The sequence below is a fragment of the Trichomycterus rosablanca genome, chromosome 3 (assembly GCF_030014385.1).
Source record: "Trichomycterus rosablanca isolate fTriRos1 chromosome 3, fTriRos1.hap1, whole genome shotgun sequence".
Taxonomy (NCBI): domain Eukaryota; kingdom Metazoa; phylum Chordata; class Actinopteri; order Siluriformes; family Trichomycteridae; genus Trichomycterus; species Trichomycterus rosablanca.
Window position 1 is genome coordinate 15,729,886 of NC_085990.1, and position 19,239 is coordinate 15,749,124.

General features: G+C 37.7%; 1 protein-coding gene across 1 annotated transcript in view; it reads right to left on the reverse strand.

The window, feature by feature from the left end:
- atp8b2 (ATPase phospholipid transporting 8B2) overlaps window positions 1-19,239 on the reverse strand; it is a 52,567-nt gene that overhangs the window by 17,402 nt on the left and 15,926 nt on the right. Inside the window, exons 3-19 of the mRNA XM_062992780.1 lie at window positions 18,118-18,176; window positions 16,724-16,837; window positions 15,647-15,745; window positions 14,022-14,083; window positions 13,829-13,901; window positions 12,567-12,637; window positions 11,714-11,793; window positions 10,871-11,029; window positions 9,875-9,963; window positions 8,760-8,956; window positions 7,437-7,645; window positions 7,086-7,120; window positions 6,021-6,189; window positions 5,532-5,720; window positions 4,529-4,644; window positions 1,939-2,103; window positions 564-675 (exon numbers count right to left, since the gene is read on the reverse strand). Coding sequence (XP_062848850.1) covers window positions 564-675; window positions 1,939-2,103; window positions 4,529-4,644; window positions 5,532-5,720; window positions 6,021-6,189; window positions 7,086-7,120; window positions 7,437-7,645; window positions 8,760-8,956; window positions 9,875-9,963; window positions 10,871-11,029; window positions 11,714-11,793; window positions 12,567-12,637; window positions 13,829-13,901; window positions 14,022-14,083; window positions 15,647-15,745; window positions 16,724-16,837; window positions 18,118-18,176 — 1,998 coding nt within the window. The remainder of the gene's footprint in view (window positions 1-563; window positions 676-1,938; window positions 2,104-4,528; window positions 4,645-5,531; window positions 5,721-6,020; window positions 6,190-7,085; window positions 7,121-7,436; window positions 7,646-8,759; window positions 8,957-9,874; window positions 9,964-10,870; window positions 11,030-11,713; window positions 11,794-12,566; window positions 12,638-13,828; window positions 13,902-14,021; window positions 14,084-15,646; window positions 15,746-16,723; window positions 16,838-18,117; window positions 18,177-19,239) is intronic.

Sequence of the window (19,239 nt, forward strand, 5' to 3'; positions counted from 1 at the left end):
TTTAATTTATGACCACTGCCAATCCATTGCGGGAACATCAGACACTGCCAATCATGTCTGTATGTAAATGCCCAACCGGTCATTAGAACGGCTAGAGATTCAAACAATGGATCCCAGCGGCAGTGGGCTAGAGCATTTTACCGCTGTGCCACTCAAGCAACCTACCACCAACCTTATGTACAGCAGAATTATTTAGATATTTTCCTTCATTTCATTTTCGGCATTTAGCAGACGCCTTTATCCAAAACGACCTACATTACAGTTACAGTATACAGTCTGAGCAATTCAGGGTTAAGGGCCTTGCTCAAGGGCCCAACAGCAGCAATGTGATAGATTAACACCCGGTACAGGGTATTCCTGCATGTGTTACATGGTGAAACCGGACCCATCTTGACCCTGACCAGGAAAAAGCAGAAGGTAAAAATGAAATGAGAACATGAATATATGGTATTACTATTCTGGCACCTTTTAATGTGCATGTTATTTAGGTCTGTTACTGCTCAATGTGCCTCAGCAATCACATTATGCCGCTGTATTTGTGTGAGTTATCTGTGTCCTCTCACCCTGCTTGTCTCCAGTTAACACCCAGATTTTAATATTAGCCAGAGACAGAAGATCGATGGTCGCAGCAACACCCTCCTGCAGTTTATCCTCTATAGCTGTGGCCCCCAACAACTACAAAATGGAAATTAAAAGATTAATCAGCTATGTACACATACAAACACATATTTCGATGGGGCTCATTTAATAAGCATTCATTTCTTTTAAATTATCAGTTTAAAGAAACTGGCAAAATTTGCATCCCTAGTAAGAAGAATTCAATATAGGCCAGTCCACCTCAAACCAAATTACTGTAAAATAACCCAACCTGCAAATCAGGTGCTATTACACTGGCCAGTCGGGTGCCTAAACCAACATGATTTGCAAAGTCTGAGGCTGAAGCCATGTGATGGATATGCTGCCTGTCCTGGGTTTGTTACTGCATTGCCCCCAGTGATTCTGAGAAAAACAGACCTGCTATGACCCTGACCAGAATAAAGCGGTGATGTTGATTACCATGATTATATGATTACCAAGTGATGATAGGACAAACACTCCCTTGTTAGCATTTTTATACATTTACAGTTGATCGCTGACATTAAAACATGAAATATATATATATTTTTCACTCAATATTTTTATGAAAAGAAATGATGATGATAATAATAATAATAATTAATAATCTGATTAAATTGATCATTTAATGACCAATTGTTTGTTTGTTTATTAGGATTTTAACATCATGTTTTACACTTTGGTTACATTCATGACAGGAACGGTAGTTACTCATTACACAAGATTCATCAGTTCACAAGTTTATATCGAACACAATCATGCACAATTTATTGTCTCCAATTCACCTCACTTGCATGTCTTTGGACTGTGGGAGGAAACCGAAGTACCCGGAGGAAACCGAAGTACCCGGAGGAAACCCACGCAGACACGGGGTTTAATGACCAAACAACCTCATTTAAACTTCAAGGTGCTAACAGAACAAAGGCATCTTTTTTGCATGACAGCCTTTGCTCAATGACATAATGCTTGCTTGACTGTAGGTAGGGTCACCTGTGTTTCAGTGGCTTTCAATGAATCGCAAAGCCATTTTAGGTGGTTCTTGAATTCCAACTATGCACTTGATCCTTCCAGTATTAAGTGTCAGTTTGGGTTTTCTGGTTGACCTCGGCAAAGAGACCACTGTTCCGTGAACTTTGTACTAGTGGACAGTTGTTTGTAAAGATAATCTTGGGACCAGCAGTGACTTAAAAATGGTTTCCAGTAAAATCTCTGACTGAGCTCACTAGCCTTTATATTGTAATGCTTGTGGCTTATTCTGATGAGTGCAGTCAAACTATTTATGCTCTTTTTTACACGTTGTGTCTGCCCAGCACTTTACATTACCGTCATATCTTGCTCAATCTCCTCATATGCATCAGCCAGACGATCCTCTCTGAAGTCTGCAGCTTTGTCAGCACCATCGTAACGTTCCGCCCACTTCTCCCACTGCTCTTCTGACAGATCCCGATAAGCCAGCACAAGAGTGCGTAACCCGTCTCCTGCATACTCCTATCAACACACCAGTACAAACATACAGTGAGTTTAAAAAAGTATTCAAACCCCTAGATTTTTTTACCTACATTATTGTAGATAAATAGATAGATAGATAGACAGACAGACAGACAGACAGATAGATTTAACTTTATTGTCATTGCTCAGTACAGGTATAAGGCAATGAAATGCAGTTAGCATCTACCAGAAGTGATAATAATAAAATATGTATAATAAATAACTATGCAACTGTAACTATAACTATAAAAAGACGCTGCTAAATAACTATAACTATACATATATACAGTTGTGTAAAGTGCATGTGCAAATGATAGATAATAATAACAGTACAGTGTGTTGATGATATTAACAGTGCAAATGATAAATAATAAATAATAGGTCTAGTGTGTAGTCCAGGGTGTTGATGGTATTAACAGTGTAGTGTGGTGTTCAGTAAAGTAATTGAGGTTGGAAACAAACTGTTTTTGAGTCGACTGGTCCTGGCTTATATGTTTCTGTATCTCTTCCCAGATGGCAGAAGGTTATACAGTCTGTGGCTGTATTTTGAATTTGATTTTAATTACATATAATTGTCCTTTTTACCCATTAACCTGAACTTAATTACCCGTAATGACATAGTGAAAGCATGTTTTTAGAGTGATACAATTGAGCATCCGAGCAAGAGAGCCTCGGTCAGATAAAAAAGAAAAAACCCAACAGTCACTCTAAAAAACCTTTAAAAGTGCAGACCCTGAAGTACGTTTAATGGACAACCATCTCTGCAGCATTGCATAAAGTAATGGCAAGACAGAAGCTATTTTTAAGTAAAACACACGACAGCTCCTTTACAGTTTGCAAAACAGTATGTAAAAGACTCATGATGCATGCAGAATGAGCAGCGTGGCAACATCTCCAGTGTGATGAGATCAAAATTGAGCTCCGTATGCACAACAGCAAGCACTATATCTGGCGAACAGGCATTGCAAATTATTTGGCTAATATCATCCCTACAGTGAAACATGGTGGTGGCAGCTGGGAGACTGATAAGAATTGAGGGATGAATAAATGGGACCAAATACAAAAACAAAACTTCCTTTAAAGTGACAGTTGAATAGTCCAGTCAAAGCCTGGATTCTGTCATCTTCGAACATTTGTAAACTGCCCAAAAGTTTGCAAGGCTTGTAGAGACATGCTTTACATGATTACCTGCACTTGTAATTACTGCCAATTACAAGGTTCTACAAAGTATTAAATAAGGAATCTGAATACTTTTATGAACCAGTAATTGTAGTTTTTTATATTTCATTAAATAAAAAAAAACCTCATTTTTTATTTTTACTCAAGTCATTATGGTGATGGTTGATCAAACGGCAATTATATCAATTCCAAATCAAATACACAACACAACAAATTGTGCAAAAAGTCAATGGGGCCAAAGACTTTCTAAATCCACTGTATATATTTAATAAAAATTGTAGTGTCCTATTTAAATACCTGAATATAATTAAAAAAAAATAGATCACATCAAATCTAAGTTTCTCAATGAATTAGAGATTCAATAGGAGTAAATTCCTCACACTACCAAATAATGCCCGCTAGATGGCAGTGTTCTTCTAACTAAATTAAAATCCAGAGTTCTCCGTGGCTCTGATTCAAGTGCAATTTATTACACAGCATTGTAGTCTGTACTTGGTTTGGGACAGTGGTGCAGCATGTAGTGTGGGTGCCATGGAGCATGAGAGTCCTGGGCAGCTGCGTTCAATCCTCCAATTTGGTTACAGTCAGTAAGCAGTCTGAAATGAACTTTTTGTGTGTGTGTGTGTGGGGGGGTTGGGGTGTTCTGTGAACATGTAGGTAACCTGTAGGTAAAATAGAATCCGTTTTTAACTGTCTTTTGATGTGATTAAGGAAATCGGTGAGTAAGGGATGCCCAAGTTTTCTTTAAGTTAAAAAAATAGGTCTTGGGGAAATAAAAAATATTAATAAATAATGTTGAATAATGTTAAAAGAGTTTAGTATATATCATCTTATGCATAAGTAATTAATCTTCTTCTTTCAGCTGCTCCCATTAGGGGTTGCCATAGCAGATCAATCTTCTTCTTTCCCTGTCCTGAACATCCTCCTTTGTCACACTAACCACCTGCATGTCCTCTTTGTGCATCCTCTCTGGCCTTCCCTTTCCTCCTCCTGCCTGGTGGCTCCATCCTCAACACCCTTCTCCGGATATAACACATACCTCTTTGGCACATGCACAAACCATCTCAATCTTACCTTCTTTGTCTCTTCCCTCGTTCCTAAATTAATCTGGTTTGAATTGTCCCCTTTTCTGTATTGTCCTAACTTTCATACCACTGAATTTCTCTGCCCAATTTGAAAAACTTAATTGAATGTAACACCGCTATAATATCTCACATTCGAACAACCAACAAACACACATGCTTACATTAAGGTGGTCTGAGGTGATGTTCATGAGCATGTGGTTGCAGGAGTGAAGCCTTTCGAATAGCACTGTGTCTGCTCCCTTACAGTAGAGACGAATACGACCCCCTGGCATCCTTACTGAAACACACACACACACACACACACAATTACATGCAGAGCTGACATTAAATCATTTCATTGAAATTCTCATTCCCCGGTAATGACAGAATAAATTAATACTTCAACAAAATAAAATGATTACGCATTTCTATAATGGCAGCACAACAATAATCCAAATTTATTTCTATTGAGCAGGCGGTGGTTATTACAGTCAGTGACACTCCTTCCAATTAATTTTATTAATATTTCTGCAGTTTCTGCAATGCAGTCTTCATGCAGTCTTCAGCAACTTTCCTTCTTCAAGCAAGGATAGCTATTTTTATGGATTTTATATTTTCTATTGTTCAATAAGTTTAACACAATGCCCTTACTTTACAATCTGAGCTAAATTTAGTGATATGAATACATCATTGTAGTAGGTCTTATCTTGCCACTGAGACATTAGGTGTAACCCCGCACCAGCAGGGATTAATAATGAACACAGCTTGCTGGATGCTTAGTTTAAGTTCATTCAAGTTCTTCGTTGTTGACTGAATTTTCTTGCTGCTAGTTTTTGTGCTTTAATTGCATGTTTGCATTTGCCATTAAACCAAGGATTTCATTTTTTGTTTTGTTTGCTGTGGGTTTTTGGTAATGTTTTATTGATTTATACGTTTTTTTAAGTGGAGGAATGCGGAGATCAGTGAGACTGGTATGGGCGAATAAGAGGGGGTAGGTGGGCTGGCAAATGTAACCTCCTCAGACGCGATCAAGTTCCCCAGCAGTGGAAGACTAATTGGCTATGTTAAATTGGGAGAAAATCCATAAATAAAATAGACAAAAAAGATCAGTATTGGGTATTGGCTAATTTCCTAAGTTTTGATATCAGATGGACATCTTTAATATGGCTAGAGGTTGTCTCATACCTATGACTGACATCCTCTTGCGAATGTTGTTGAAGTCCAGGATGGCAAGAAGTGTATATGTGACTGCTTTGCCCAGCTCCAGTGTGGTGATCGTGCCGGGTGTACGAGAACGGAACACAAAGCCAAAGTTTCGTGCTGCTGTCACCAAGGCACCCTCGTCAGGGGACTGAGCTTTATATATCAGCTCTCCTACACAAGTAAAGCAAGAAGAACAAAGCAAATAAAAGAAGCATAATTGGTTAGCTTTAATTACATTACAGTACACTGTCTGCTGCACCATTTTCCTCTAATACTACTATGAAAAATAATTAGATTCTATTTAGAAAGCAGGAGCTCTGAGTGGCTACTCCTTGTGTTTCAGATTTATTTGTCTGAGATCTAAGTTGTTCTATTTATGAGAACAACAACACAGGAAGTAACAGGTCAATTACATGGTAGAATTAGCAACTATTTAATATGAATTCAAGATTTGGATTTATGTGTCATTACCCTCGCATTTCTCCTCACTCATGACAGTGTGGCAAAGAGACAGCAGACGAAAGAATTCATGAACGGATGGCTCCCCGACTTTTACAGCTTCCAGCAGTGATGGGTCATAGAAGCGGAAGTCCTGATCAGCTAAAGGGTTCCATGTGCTAAAATCCAGGGGTTGAGCCCGCTGAAACAAGACCATATACTTTCATGAAGCTTAATATAATTTTGAATCTAATTTAACACAGACTGTTAACCACATAAAGTAATATTTATTGCTAAGAGTTCAAAGAAATATCAATAATTTAGAAATCAATAACTGTTTACAGCTCCCAAGTAGAACACATTTGTCAATACTCAAAATTGCCAATATTTTTCAATACAAGCTTGCTTTATGATACCCTGCTTACTCATTTCCACAACCGTTCTGGCGGTTCAGTCAGCACTACAAATGTCCAGAGCTGAAGCAATTCTGAAGAAGTCATTCTCTGAAGAACCTGAAGAACCCAAAATCTCCACCCACCAACTTGGAATTTGAATGACTTGACTAAGGATGTGTGAAATATTTGCTTCAAGTTTTCAGCTAACTGATGAGCTATTTTGGCCTAAAACAAAGCAATGTTAAGTTGATTTCATCAACTGCTTTATCCTGGTCAGGTCACAGTGAGCCCCGTTTTATTAGGTAACACTGTGAGCGAGGCAAGAATACCCTAGACAGAGTGGCAATTAATCACAGGGCTTTACCCCTAGACACAGCCAATCAGCTGACAGCACCACTGGGATTTGAACCTGGATCTTATCAACATTTGGCTAGTGTAACAGACTGCTGCACCACTCAAAGACTATAAGGTGGTCGAGTCATTATTTTAAAATCAACTTAAGATAGATCAGCAGACATACTGGATGTTGATATCCAACCAGAATTGTTATATTGTTAGTAAAACGAAAAACAAAGAATTCAATTGTAAATCACAGTTTTACTCTTTATACATTTTTATGCATTGATGTGCTTTTAGCGTATGTGGTAATTAAAAATTTGAGATCCTGTATAAGCTTACATAGTCTTTGTAATACTGTACTCACCTTAAGCTGAGGTCCCGGAATGTCGATTACTTCACCTGTCAGGAGTCAGGAGAGAGATACGACAAATTAGCAGCAATTTTCTAATGTGAAAGCATTCAAAGTGTTTTGCATTACTTTCTCATCTGGTTAAGGTCTTAACTTACTAAGTCGTGGCTATGATTAAATGATCCTGTGGCCATGCAATATGATCTCATTTTCACACTTTATGTGGCCACACATTATTTGTATTTATACAAGATGTCACTGGCTGTGCTCGAAATTTTTTGGCTAGGCTTTGTTATGGATTTGTTATAGTCTTGGTTATGGATGGGCGAAGTTTATGGGATTGTTAGAAACAATAAAAATGCTCACCGTAAGTGTTTCCATTGATGGAGCATTTGTTAAAGGTCATGATGTTCTGAGTGAGGGTCCCAGTCTTGTCACTAAAGATGTACTCCACCTGGCCCAGCTCTTCATTTAGTGTTGTGCTTCGCGCTTCCGCTGGTGTGTTGGTGTGATTACAGAACATTCGTCGATCCCAGTTGATAAAGTAACTATGACCCAACCGAATGACCTCCAGACTGTAAAAGAGGACAGAAACCAAAGAGCAAATGTTGGAACATAATGCTAATTTGCTTATATACTGAAAGGACAGGAAAACATTCAATGGGGATAATGGGACAGCATTGTGCTACTGTACAGCTTAGTGCTGATTTGCAGCTGAAGCAGTATAAATTCATAAATAACACTTTGCCCCTAACATAAATTATTCATTCTTGCATGCCAAAACTTACATGAACCGTATCAGTTTGATGTTTCACTCCCTCCACCAAACTGTAGTGACGCCATAGCCAACTGTTTGGCTCAACCTCTGCTACCAAGTAATGCATCATGCATTTTAGCCTCTTGTAACACAGATTTATTATGACTGGGTCATAAAGGTGGACATCTAATTCTGTGGCTATTTCTGTGACTACACTGTTATGATGTCCTGCTTTCACACATCTCTGTCAGTGAGCTTTTTTTTTTTTTTTTTTACATAAAGGTTTGACATACACCGCCATAAACTTTGTAGACTGGTACTCAAACACCAAATTTCTGGCCCTCTTAAACATTTGTTAGTTGTTAATGATACTTTGAATTCACACCTATGAAAGCTGTCTGAGCTACGCATTTTTATAACTGATACAAGATGTTAATAGAACCTGACAGAACTCTCAAGTGCAGATGCTTGTAGTTCACGGTTAAGCTTATTTTGTATGTGGTAGTTTCAAGGGTTATAGAAATGAATGATTTTTAAAGCACTCTTGTCTTACAGAAAGGGTTGTGAACAATAGGACTCTTACTTGTCAAGGTAAAACCATGAATTAAGAATATCAATAAATATTTTATTATACGTATATATATTATTGGTGGAATATTGAAAACTAGGATTCACCAATAAACTAGCTGTCATGTGCTTACTGCTACCCTTATCGAGCAAACAAGCAACAGAGCCATACTTTATCACTTTGAAATGGAAAATAAATGTAAAAATGAATGTGTAGAATGAAAGTAGTAATTTACTCATTTATTACAAGGTTAGTTGACTGCTGCCCATCACTTGTTAGAAACATGTCTGCTTGTAATCTGTATAAAAGGTGTAAAAATAAAACAAAAAACATAAATGAACACTAAGTTTGTCTGTAGTCATACCTGACATAGAGGGAGATGGGCACAACTGTGTTGAGAATAATAATGTATGACCAGAAGGAGAGGAAGGCTGAGAAGAGGAAGTTGTCAACCGGAGGGTCCCATGGGAGGTAAATCTGGAAGAGAGAGCCCACCTCACTCTCCCACACAGCGTTTCCTATAGCCAATATTACTCCCATACACACCAAGAAAGCAAAGATCTGATGAAGAGGGCAATAGAATAAGAGAGAAAGAGAGATAGAGAGAGAATACTCTATGATCTGTTTTGTAACTATGACACATTTAGTTAGCATCTTATTGAGGACTGTAGTTGCTGTATTTTCCATTATCAGGTTAATCTTCAGGAACATTTTTATTTTGATTAGGGACCTGGCAGATATGGAAGCTTTCCTCCCTGCAGGCTTAACACAATTTAGGGTAGCCAGTCCACCTATTTGCTTGATTTGAGAGGTGGAAAGAAACCAGAGCCCCTGTGGGGTAATCTACACAGAGCCATTTGTTCTTGTTATTTTTACAGCTGCCTATTAAATTTATCTTGCTAAGAACCAATACAAACAGGTCGGCAGACATAGGCAGCTAGGCAGACCGGCAGAAAATTCAAATTGTATAAAGCTTTATGTAATTCTCAATTTGCAAGTTAGCTAAAGTCAAAATTAAATTACCAACGACTCAGGTGCTACCAGCCTGGGGCTTAAAAGCTAATTTGGCCATGTCTGAGGGAAGAAAGGCAGGAGAAAGATCACGTCCTTGCTGCTTTAACAGCAACACACAGAGCAGCAAAAAATACAGACAGAAAAACCTAATGTGTCTTTACATGTCAAAGAAGTTAAATCTACAGTCCACCCAGCCAACATAGGTGTATTAAATGAGCCAAGTGATTTGCAATGCGGAATTGGAAATGACTAAATTAAAGGAAAAATTGGTTTTCAAAACCCCAAGATTTTGATGTGACCAGGAATTAAGGACTTCACTGTATGTATGTGGTTTCTGGATTGGATTTAACATATAACAGAAAACGTGATGTGATCAGGATCCCTGGGAAAATCACATTTAAAGGTTTGATTTGAACAATATTAAAGAGTACCATATGTGGAATGTATAGGTTATGTTTCGCGTACCCACAAGACCAGAGTGTTCATAAGGCGGTCTATGCTGGTCCTTTTGAATATTGTGCGTCCACTGTTCTGCATCAGCTTGGTGTCAGGACCTGCAAGCAAGTGGAAAAGATATTTATGAGTCACAGTGTTACAGAGGTAAGGATGGGTGATAAAAAACAATTCTGTTATAATACATGTAATTTTATAGTCTTGCAGGACCACTCTGCTTGAGTGCTTTCACTCAAATATCAATAAAGTCAGAAAAATCTGCCATGTGATTTTGGTTTAAAGGTGGTGGAAACACAGCCTCATTAGGGATAAAATAAGCTCAAATCTAGTTTTATAAGGCAATCTAATCATCCTGTAGGTAGAGCTTAATTTGATAATGGCATTCCAAGAAGCTTTGTCCAAAACTGTGCAATTCTGGACTAAATAGTAAGAAAGCCTAATTAGCGCAGTCCAAATGGTTTAGTTACACACCATGCACGACACAGGATACGGTTTAAGATGCATTTGGTAGAAAATGTAGGAAATATAAATGTTTTCTATTGGTAGAAAATGCAGAAAGTACCTGTAGTACAAGTAATGGTGAAATGAAGCAAAGCAGTAACGAACCCCAGACAGGACACCAGTCCACTGCGGGGCCTCGAAAATTTGAAGGGACTCTCACCTCTCCACACTGTCAATTATGTCTGTATGTGATTTTAGATCAGTCGAAAACATCGCTGGGGATTCAAACCCTGGGTCCCAGTGTTAGTGGGCTAGACTAGTTTCAGCTGTTTCAAGTAATGAGGTTAAAATGTTTGTCTGTGTTGGATTTCTTAAAACAGAATTCTCAAGAATTCTCAGTTATTGATCGATTAAGTACACAAAGGAGTATTTATTAAAATGCTGTTTGGATAGATATGTTCATTAAATAAATTTAATTAATGGTAATAAGACAATTACAAACTATATGTTGTCATATCACTCAGCCCTATTAGAATAAATAAACCAGGCTCCCACTGTAAAACAAACCTGCAAATATGACAAGCCCGTAGCAGCTCTCAGTGTTGCGCAGGACACAGCCCCTTAGCAGCATGTTCTGATTGGTCAGAGTGTACTTACAGTCCCTCCAGTATAGAGTACCACTGAATCGATCCAGTTTGTTATTGGGAGGCTCACACACCACCTCACCTAAACAGAGAAAGACAGGATAATATATCAGTATGAACACGGATGATACAGTACAGCAGGTGTTTTAAAGTCTATAATGGTGCAAATATCTCCAGTCCCTTTTGCTTTTAGTCTGTAACCAAGTACTGGTCCATGCAAGCCAATAATAAAACAAAGCAGCCAAAAGTAAAAAGTAAAAAAAAAAAAAAAAAGAAGTAAAATGGAGTATGACAGTTCACTTGCAAATTGGTCTATTACGCTAACCGATTACTTATAGCTGGCCAGGCATTCGATAAGACAGCTAAGAGTCTGAGAGGGGTGGCAGAAGCCCTGTGATGAATTGATGCCCTGTTCAGGGTAGTCCTGCCTTGCATCCAGCAATAACCAGTGGAACTGGACCTGCTGTGGCCCTGACCAGGATAAAAAAAGGTTGATAAAAATGTAATGTAAAAAACATTGTAATTGTAACCAATTGTAACTGCACTGTAATTGTAACCAGAGCAACCAGGGTTTACCTACTTTAGATGGGCTGCATAAATGCTAAATGAGCGCAGGAAGTGTAGACAAGAGATCGCGCTGTCACCACCTCTCACTTTGTTAAGTAAAAACATTCCACAGTGAAAAGGTCACGCATGTATGCTAGCATGGTGGGGAAACCCAATTTTCATACATATCACACACCCACACATTTCAGCAGTTTCTTACCATTAAACTGAGCGAGGTTGGCAGGATCTCCTAGCTCTGAGGTAACAGACAGAGACTGGCGGACTTTCATGTTGGTCTCACTGTAACAGGCAACAGACACAAAAAAATCACTGAGACAATTCCGTGACGATATACAAGTGTGAAAGTAACACGGTGTCCTGACAGAATGATGTTGTTCCCCAGTTAAATTAATATGTCCAGTGTTCTGTTGGTTTTTCTGGGCTAATTCTGGTAACATCTGCTGCAGGTGGTTCAGTGGTAAAATACTCTTGCCGCTGATCCGGGGCTGGAATCTCAGCTGTGCCATCAGCTGGCCAGGCATTGACACAGACTGACCGAACAGTATAGCTGTTGGGAGGTGCATATGTCAGTATACTTACAATGCCACTCCCAAGCACGGATAAAAATAAGGAGGGATGCATCAGGAAGGGCATCCAGCATAAAAACTGTGCCAATTCATGTTTTCAGATCAGAATGATCTGCTGTGGTGACTTCTATATATAGGAGCATGGTAACATTTCAGAATTTTAATGTTCCATTAGGCGCATTGATTTACCCTGGCACAGTAAGTAGTGTTTATGTCCCACACAACTCCAAGGTCGTTTTTTTCCTTTGTGTAAATTTCCCCGGGGTACTCTGGTTTCCTATAACCTTCCAAAAATATGCCAGTATGGAGGCTTACTAAACTACCTTTAGATGTACTGTATGTGATTAAGTAAACAGATGATTGTGTGATGACCTGTCTTGCACCAATTGTTTCCGGAACTGACTAAGGACCCACTGTGACCCTGATCAGAACAAAGCGGCTACTAAAAATAAATGCTTGCTTGACCCTCTAGAGACAAATGCTTACCCATCTAGTTCTGCTGTCTCAATGTAACACAATCCATGTGGTTCGCTGCTGGACAAGAGGAGCAGGTCAGCCTACAGAACACATTTTTCGATCAGCTATACAAATCTTATATAATTGTATAATTGTCACAGTATACACTTACTGTGTTTTTTTTAAAATCCATCCATTTCTCTAAACTAGTTTTAATTTTATTTCAGGTTTAGGTAAGGTTATTGAAGATGATCCATAAAACAGAGTGTAACATATCCATTTTAAGGCTAAATCTTTTAACAGTATTTAAAATGTGTTTAAAGTTTTTATACCTTTTCACAAATATGTACATTTACAGCTGAATGTGTTTATTGACAGACCTGTGTAATAATTCAGTTACTTTCCATGTCTATGTGATGTCTATCAGTATGCTAAAAACTGCCCACAGAGCAAATACAAATAAAGTGCATTCAAAATAAGACAGATAGACAGTGGTTCAAACCACTACCTCACATTCACAGAGAACCAGGTTTAAGTCTCAGCTGTCCCAGTGGCTCAGATGGCTGATTTACAAACTAACTTGATTGTGTCTGAAACAGCGACTTCCAATGTGGTGCAGCAACTAACATGGTAGAATTAGAAAAAATAGCCTGTAAGTTGGCGGTTAAGTTGGCTTAACCAGGTACTTGGAATGAGCCAACCTGCCATATAGACTGGCAGGAGGCACAGCATGCCCACCTGTCATGCCATTGTCTCTTTCCAGTGCCTTTTTCTATTGATTTTTTATTTTCCATTAACTCAACCTACTACCTGAATTTTGTAATCACAAGCCAGCTGCCGTGAAAGCAAGCTGCCTCCAGTGGGATCATGGTGGCATTCCTGTTGTGCGATTGCCACTCGAGGTCTGTCTTGGATGTGGATGGCATTCAGGCAATCAAGTTGCAGTCTGCCTTTTTACCCTGTTTAATCTCTGCCAGTTTCACTAAATTTCATGTTTTTGGTTGTCTCTTGCTGGTGGATTGAGTAGTTGGCACTGGAGGGAACCCCATTCCAATTCTTTTTTTTTCTTATCTATTACACTCTGCTTTTCTATATGGTCTTTTCTGTATAGGGCTTTTTTAATATGCCCCAGTGAGACGAGCAAAAGGCCACCTGCATTTCCCGGCATTTGCTGGCCTCAGCTTATGGCTATGTCCCTAAGAGGCAATCCTCTTTCTTTCTTTAGGCGAGCACATGGAGTGTGGTAATTTCAGAAGGGTTGAAAACAGACAGAGGCATGCCGAAAAACTTACTGCTGCAAATTGGTTGTTCTCCAGTTTAATGATGTCACCCACTGTCACATTCATCCACTTTTCTTTTTGAAGACTGAAAAAATGAGAAACACAAACCGTTTTAGGACAACAAGATATACAACAAGTCTTATACAAAGGTTTGGACAGAGAACTGGGGTTAGTGATTAGTGATGAGTGATTAGTTAAGACTTACATGCCATTGATTAGAACCTGAGACTGGCGATTATTCACCTGGTTGTCACTCTTATGACGAAACTACAATAGAGACAGACAGATGTGTGCATTTCAGTGAAATGTTTAATTTTAAGTAACAATAGGTTATAAAGTACTGGCAAGTAATTACTCTGTGTCCATAATTCAAGCAGCAAAATTAGTTGTTGTGGCATTTGATGATTTTGAATCATGGCCATCCTGGTTTTTGAATGGTTGGTGAGGGTGTATTCATTCATTAAAATAGTTACAACAGTAAATCTGGTCTAAAGTTTACTTGTAATTTCTACAATAGTGCAGATAAGCTAAAATAATATTTTGCAGATAAGCTTAAATGAGATTATATTGCATGATTATTATTAGCTGCAAAAATGTAAGCATCTGAGAAGTAAATAGTTGTTAGGAGCAGCAATAACGATTTAACAGAAACAAGATAATATACCCATGAACATCATCTCAGCTTCGTGGTCACTATAGAAATGGTATGTTTCTTGGTCCTCAGTGGATAACATTTTATTTGCTTTATTTGCTGGATTTGACATAATAGGGGAAAATGTGTTATGTGCAGAAAGCTATCGTACATTTTTCCTCAATTTAATTGGCAGAAATCTGCCATATTTAACTTTTAATTTTAACTTTTGATTTTTTTAATTTTTCACTTAAAACTACCAGCCTTGACTAGAAACAGGAAACACGATTTTATTTTATACAGGATCTTTGTGTTTTTGGCCTACAGCTTATCTGTCATTTCCTTATGGCACAACACTGCATTTTGCATTATTTCTTACAGAATGTGTGAAGGTGTTAGAACAGTGAAAAAGTAAGACCTACAGACCAGTTACAACTGAAAAGAAAAACATAGACATAGAGTGATTACAGTAAGACTGCAGTGTAGTAGGCTATCATTACACTGTCATCTCATTATTGCACATTCTATACCTTAGTGACTGGTCTTAAATATATGAAAAATGTGCCTTTAAAATGTACTAACACCCTACCAAGACACTTGAGTGTTTATGCTTTTGATTTGTAACCCAAGTGGTTGCAGTAAGTTACAAATTAGCATGTAAAACAAGGGAGTGAGTACTGTTGCCTAAAAGCAGTTTCACAAACAACCCACCTGGAATTTTTTTTTTTAAATCCCACTCAGTAACCCCCCCCCCCCCCCCATCCCAAATCTTAGTGTTTATTAAACACGAGTCTGCATACATCAACATTTCTGGCATTTCATAGTTGCTTTTTTCCGAAGCGAATTGTGAATAATTGAGGGTTAATGTTTTTGCTTAAGGGCTCAACAGTGGCAACTTGGCATTGGTGGGGCTTGAACCAGTGACCTTTTAATTTCTAGTCCAGTACCTTAACACTGTCTACCACTGTCAATAACTTTAAAAATCCTGCGCTGTTAGAATCGAATTATTACACGCATACGGTTGCTTGTAAAACCTGGGCTCATCTAAGATTTCAACCTGGGACCTTTCATAAGAAACCTAACTCTAGAACAAAAAGCCAATCATAATCGTTTTATAGAGTTAATGTGTGTGTGTGTGTGGACACAAAAACACATCAAAGAGTAAGTGAATGTGCTGTGTGAGAGAACCTCTGACTTACATAGTCATCAGTGGCATCTTTGATTGCAGTGACGCTCAGCACTAGTACTAAAGGCACAATGGTGGTGAACCAGGACAAGGAGGAGATCTGAGGAATCAACTAAGAAAACAAAAGAAAGATTAAAGTTTGACATTTGAAACAATGCACAGTACCTCTTACTGGTCCTCAAACAGAAATAGAAATCTCTAAAATTTTAGTCCAAAATCATTTTCCCTTTTCTATGAAACAAATTTAAAAAAAAGTTGGGACATGGGGAAAAAAATATTTTTTTTTTCAATTCTTACTTGATATAAAACTTTAGCTGCTAAACATTCTGGGGTCTCGTTGTATATGTCACTTTATAGCTGAGCATTCATTTTTTTGACATAGAGTTACAATTCCAGAGATTATCCAGAATTATGTGTGACGTGGTACAGTAACAAATTCCAGTGACTGGCACCTGTAGATCCAACAGACCAATACTAAGAAGATTGCCTATTATTGCAATATAAACATACATATCTGTACACATAACATTCTTTCCTTTGCATAGCACAGCCATTATATGGTGCCCCTGGAACTGAGAGGGTTAAGAGCCTTACTCAAAGAACCAACAGTGGCTGATTGGAAGAGCCGAGACCCAATATATGTCTAACATCATTCTCTCACAGCTAAAATGTTTTTTTTTTGCATTTACCTCCCTTATGTTTGCTGTCTTACATATTTTCTGAATTTGGTTAAGACATTAAAATGCATTTTAACCAAAATAAACATAACGAATTGTACAGTAGACTGTATGCAGCTTGGACAAGAGCATTTCCTAGGCATTGCCTGCAAAAGACAAACCTGAGTTCCATCAGCAAATTGTCTTTAGTGTTAATGCAGGGTAACAATGTTGTGAAAACATTAAAAACGATTGAAGCCTAAATACTCAATGCAGTTTAAATCTTTCATTAATAAATACCCAAGCATTTAACGATCAAGACAATGATACTGGAATCCAAAATCGTGTTTACCTGTGATAAATGTGTGCTCTCAATGACAAGTTAGCTAAACATATTATATTTTAAAGAAGGTAACAAATTAAATTAGTAATACCTGTAGAATGAGAAGAAACAGAAAGTATGTGTTAGCAACTTCCTGGAACTGCTCAAAGAGGTTGATTGGCAGAAATGTGATGATGTTATACTTAGAGGTCGTGATACAATTTTTCTGCACAGACAGAGAGAAAGACATAAAGGATTAAACACCACATTAGGGATGTCAGTGATTAACCGGTTAACTGATAACCAACAATTAGGTTATTGTTCCATTAATGATCTGGGTTACAAGGTCATTTGTGTAAAGAACTGAAGCACACACAAGTTGTTATCAAGAGTCTTAATAAAGACTGGTGCTTAATAAATTGCCAGCTAATACGGAACAGCAGTGTGTGATCAATCAGTCTTGCACATTGAGAACTAAAAACAAAAGCATTTATTACCCCAGGCAGTATCAAACTCATGCTTACTCTGGCCCTGGAGCACACAAATGAGCTGTGAGTAATGTTTTTTATTTTTTTATTTTACATCATAAACACTGATCATCATTTCATAACAACCGCACCACGTCAGAATGAAGTTTAAGATTTTGACTAAATTTCTATTCTTTATGATTAGCAGGTTTGGTTAGCACTTGTAAGAACTGTTCACTTCTGACTATGGATGTAACGATTCACCACAATACAGTTAATAACCGATTCAAAAATTCCACGCTTCAAATCGATTTGACATGTAAAATGAATCGATATTCACTTTAAACAGCAGAGGGCACCGGCGGTATACACCTCACCTTGTTGACGTCACTGGCGCTATACGCCTGGTTGCGCCGGGGTTTTCCAGCCAAATTGGGCTTAATTAAAAATTGTTTTGCTTAGTTTGTACCTACCTCAGAAATAAATTAAGGGCATTTATTATTTAGATAAATAAAAGATCATCACAAATACAGTATTTTATTTTATTTTTTTAAGAGAAATAATAAAAGGAAATTGCCATAATTTGTCTTCAATTTCAGTTTTAAAAAAATCAGGAAAAAATCGTATCGTGAACCCAGTATTGTGAATCACATCGCATCGTGGGTAGAGTGTATCGTTACATCCCTACTTCTGACTGCATGAAAACTACATCTAAATGTTTAAACGATTCTGCTTATAGTGTTTATAATCATCTTTTTTTTTTTACATTACTATCATGTTCACTGTGTTACACTGTTTTCCATTAAATAAAGCATTAACATTTGTTGAGATTAAACTCTAAGCTTGTCAGTTATCAGTTAACCATCCACTACTGACAATCAGTTATAATTTGTTTGCATGCCTACACTACATAAAACATTCTTATGTGTTGTGGGAATTTAAAAGAGAGAATAGGTTCTTGTGTGTGTGTGTGTGTGTGTGTGTGTGTGTGTGTGTGTGTGTGTGTGTGCGTGTGTGTGTGTGTGTGAATGTTTCTTACTGCATACTGAAACTTCTCATTGTACTCTCTGTCATTGGCTCGGACCCTCCTCTCCTCTTCTGCAGGAGAAAAAATATACAAAAATTAAAAATAACCCTAAACCTATATTACCTAGATTAAGCCTAGTTTAATAAAATTACCAACGTACAGATTCTTTTTTTACTGCATTTTACAAAATGTTCTTTTCTGGAAATAGGCATTGTACTGTACATTGAAAGTAAAAAAAAAAGTATATGTGTGTTTTTAAAAGACAGACTCCAAACAAATCTATTCGGCTCATGCAAGATAAGGCAGAAAACTGAATCAGAGCTGCCTGTCTTCCAATTAACACATGCTTTGAATTTGCTACATCGCTACATATTTAGTTGTGCATTCCCTTACTATGTGTATCAAAGGTTTTACTGACCATACATTACGTGAAACAAATTATACTGACAGGATAAATTGCTCTTGAACTGAATCACCTGAAGCACAAGGTTTAAATCACTATAAAGATATGATTCACAGCACACCTATACAGTTAAAAAAGAAACTACAGCTTCCCACTATGCAGTTCTGCATGAAACAAACGTGGTCGGTTATGACATGCACCTGTGATTAAGCAAATTTCCTCAGTGTGGTTTGTACAAAACAAAATGAATAATGTCAGTAATACAAGGCAATAGAAAGTATGGCTATTCGAAAAACAATTTTGAAAGTACAGAACACCTGCTACTTTCACTTCTGTTGTAAAAGGTTACTAAGAGAGCTTTCAGATTCCCAGTTCCCATTAATCTCTTTTTTGTTGCTTGAAAAATCACAGAACACTTACGCAAACCTGCTTCTACCTATTTATCTGATCATTACAATTCCTAATTCTAAATAATGAAATCTATTTCATACACTGTATCATTAAATTAGTATCAACAGGAATGAACCGTGTACAATAAGAATTCTTAACAACTGAGGATAAGAATTTAAAACAATAAATCTGTAGAGTGGATGTTGCACAGCAACATGATTCCTAACATCCTGGGTTTAATGTGTACTTCCACGTGAACATAGTCTGGCTAAAAATAACAGGATTTAAGTTTTGAAGAGGGCTAGTCAAAGTCCTAATTTGAACCCAACAGTGAAGCAAAC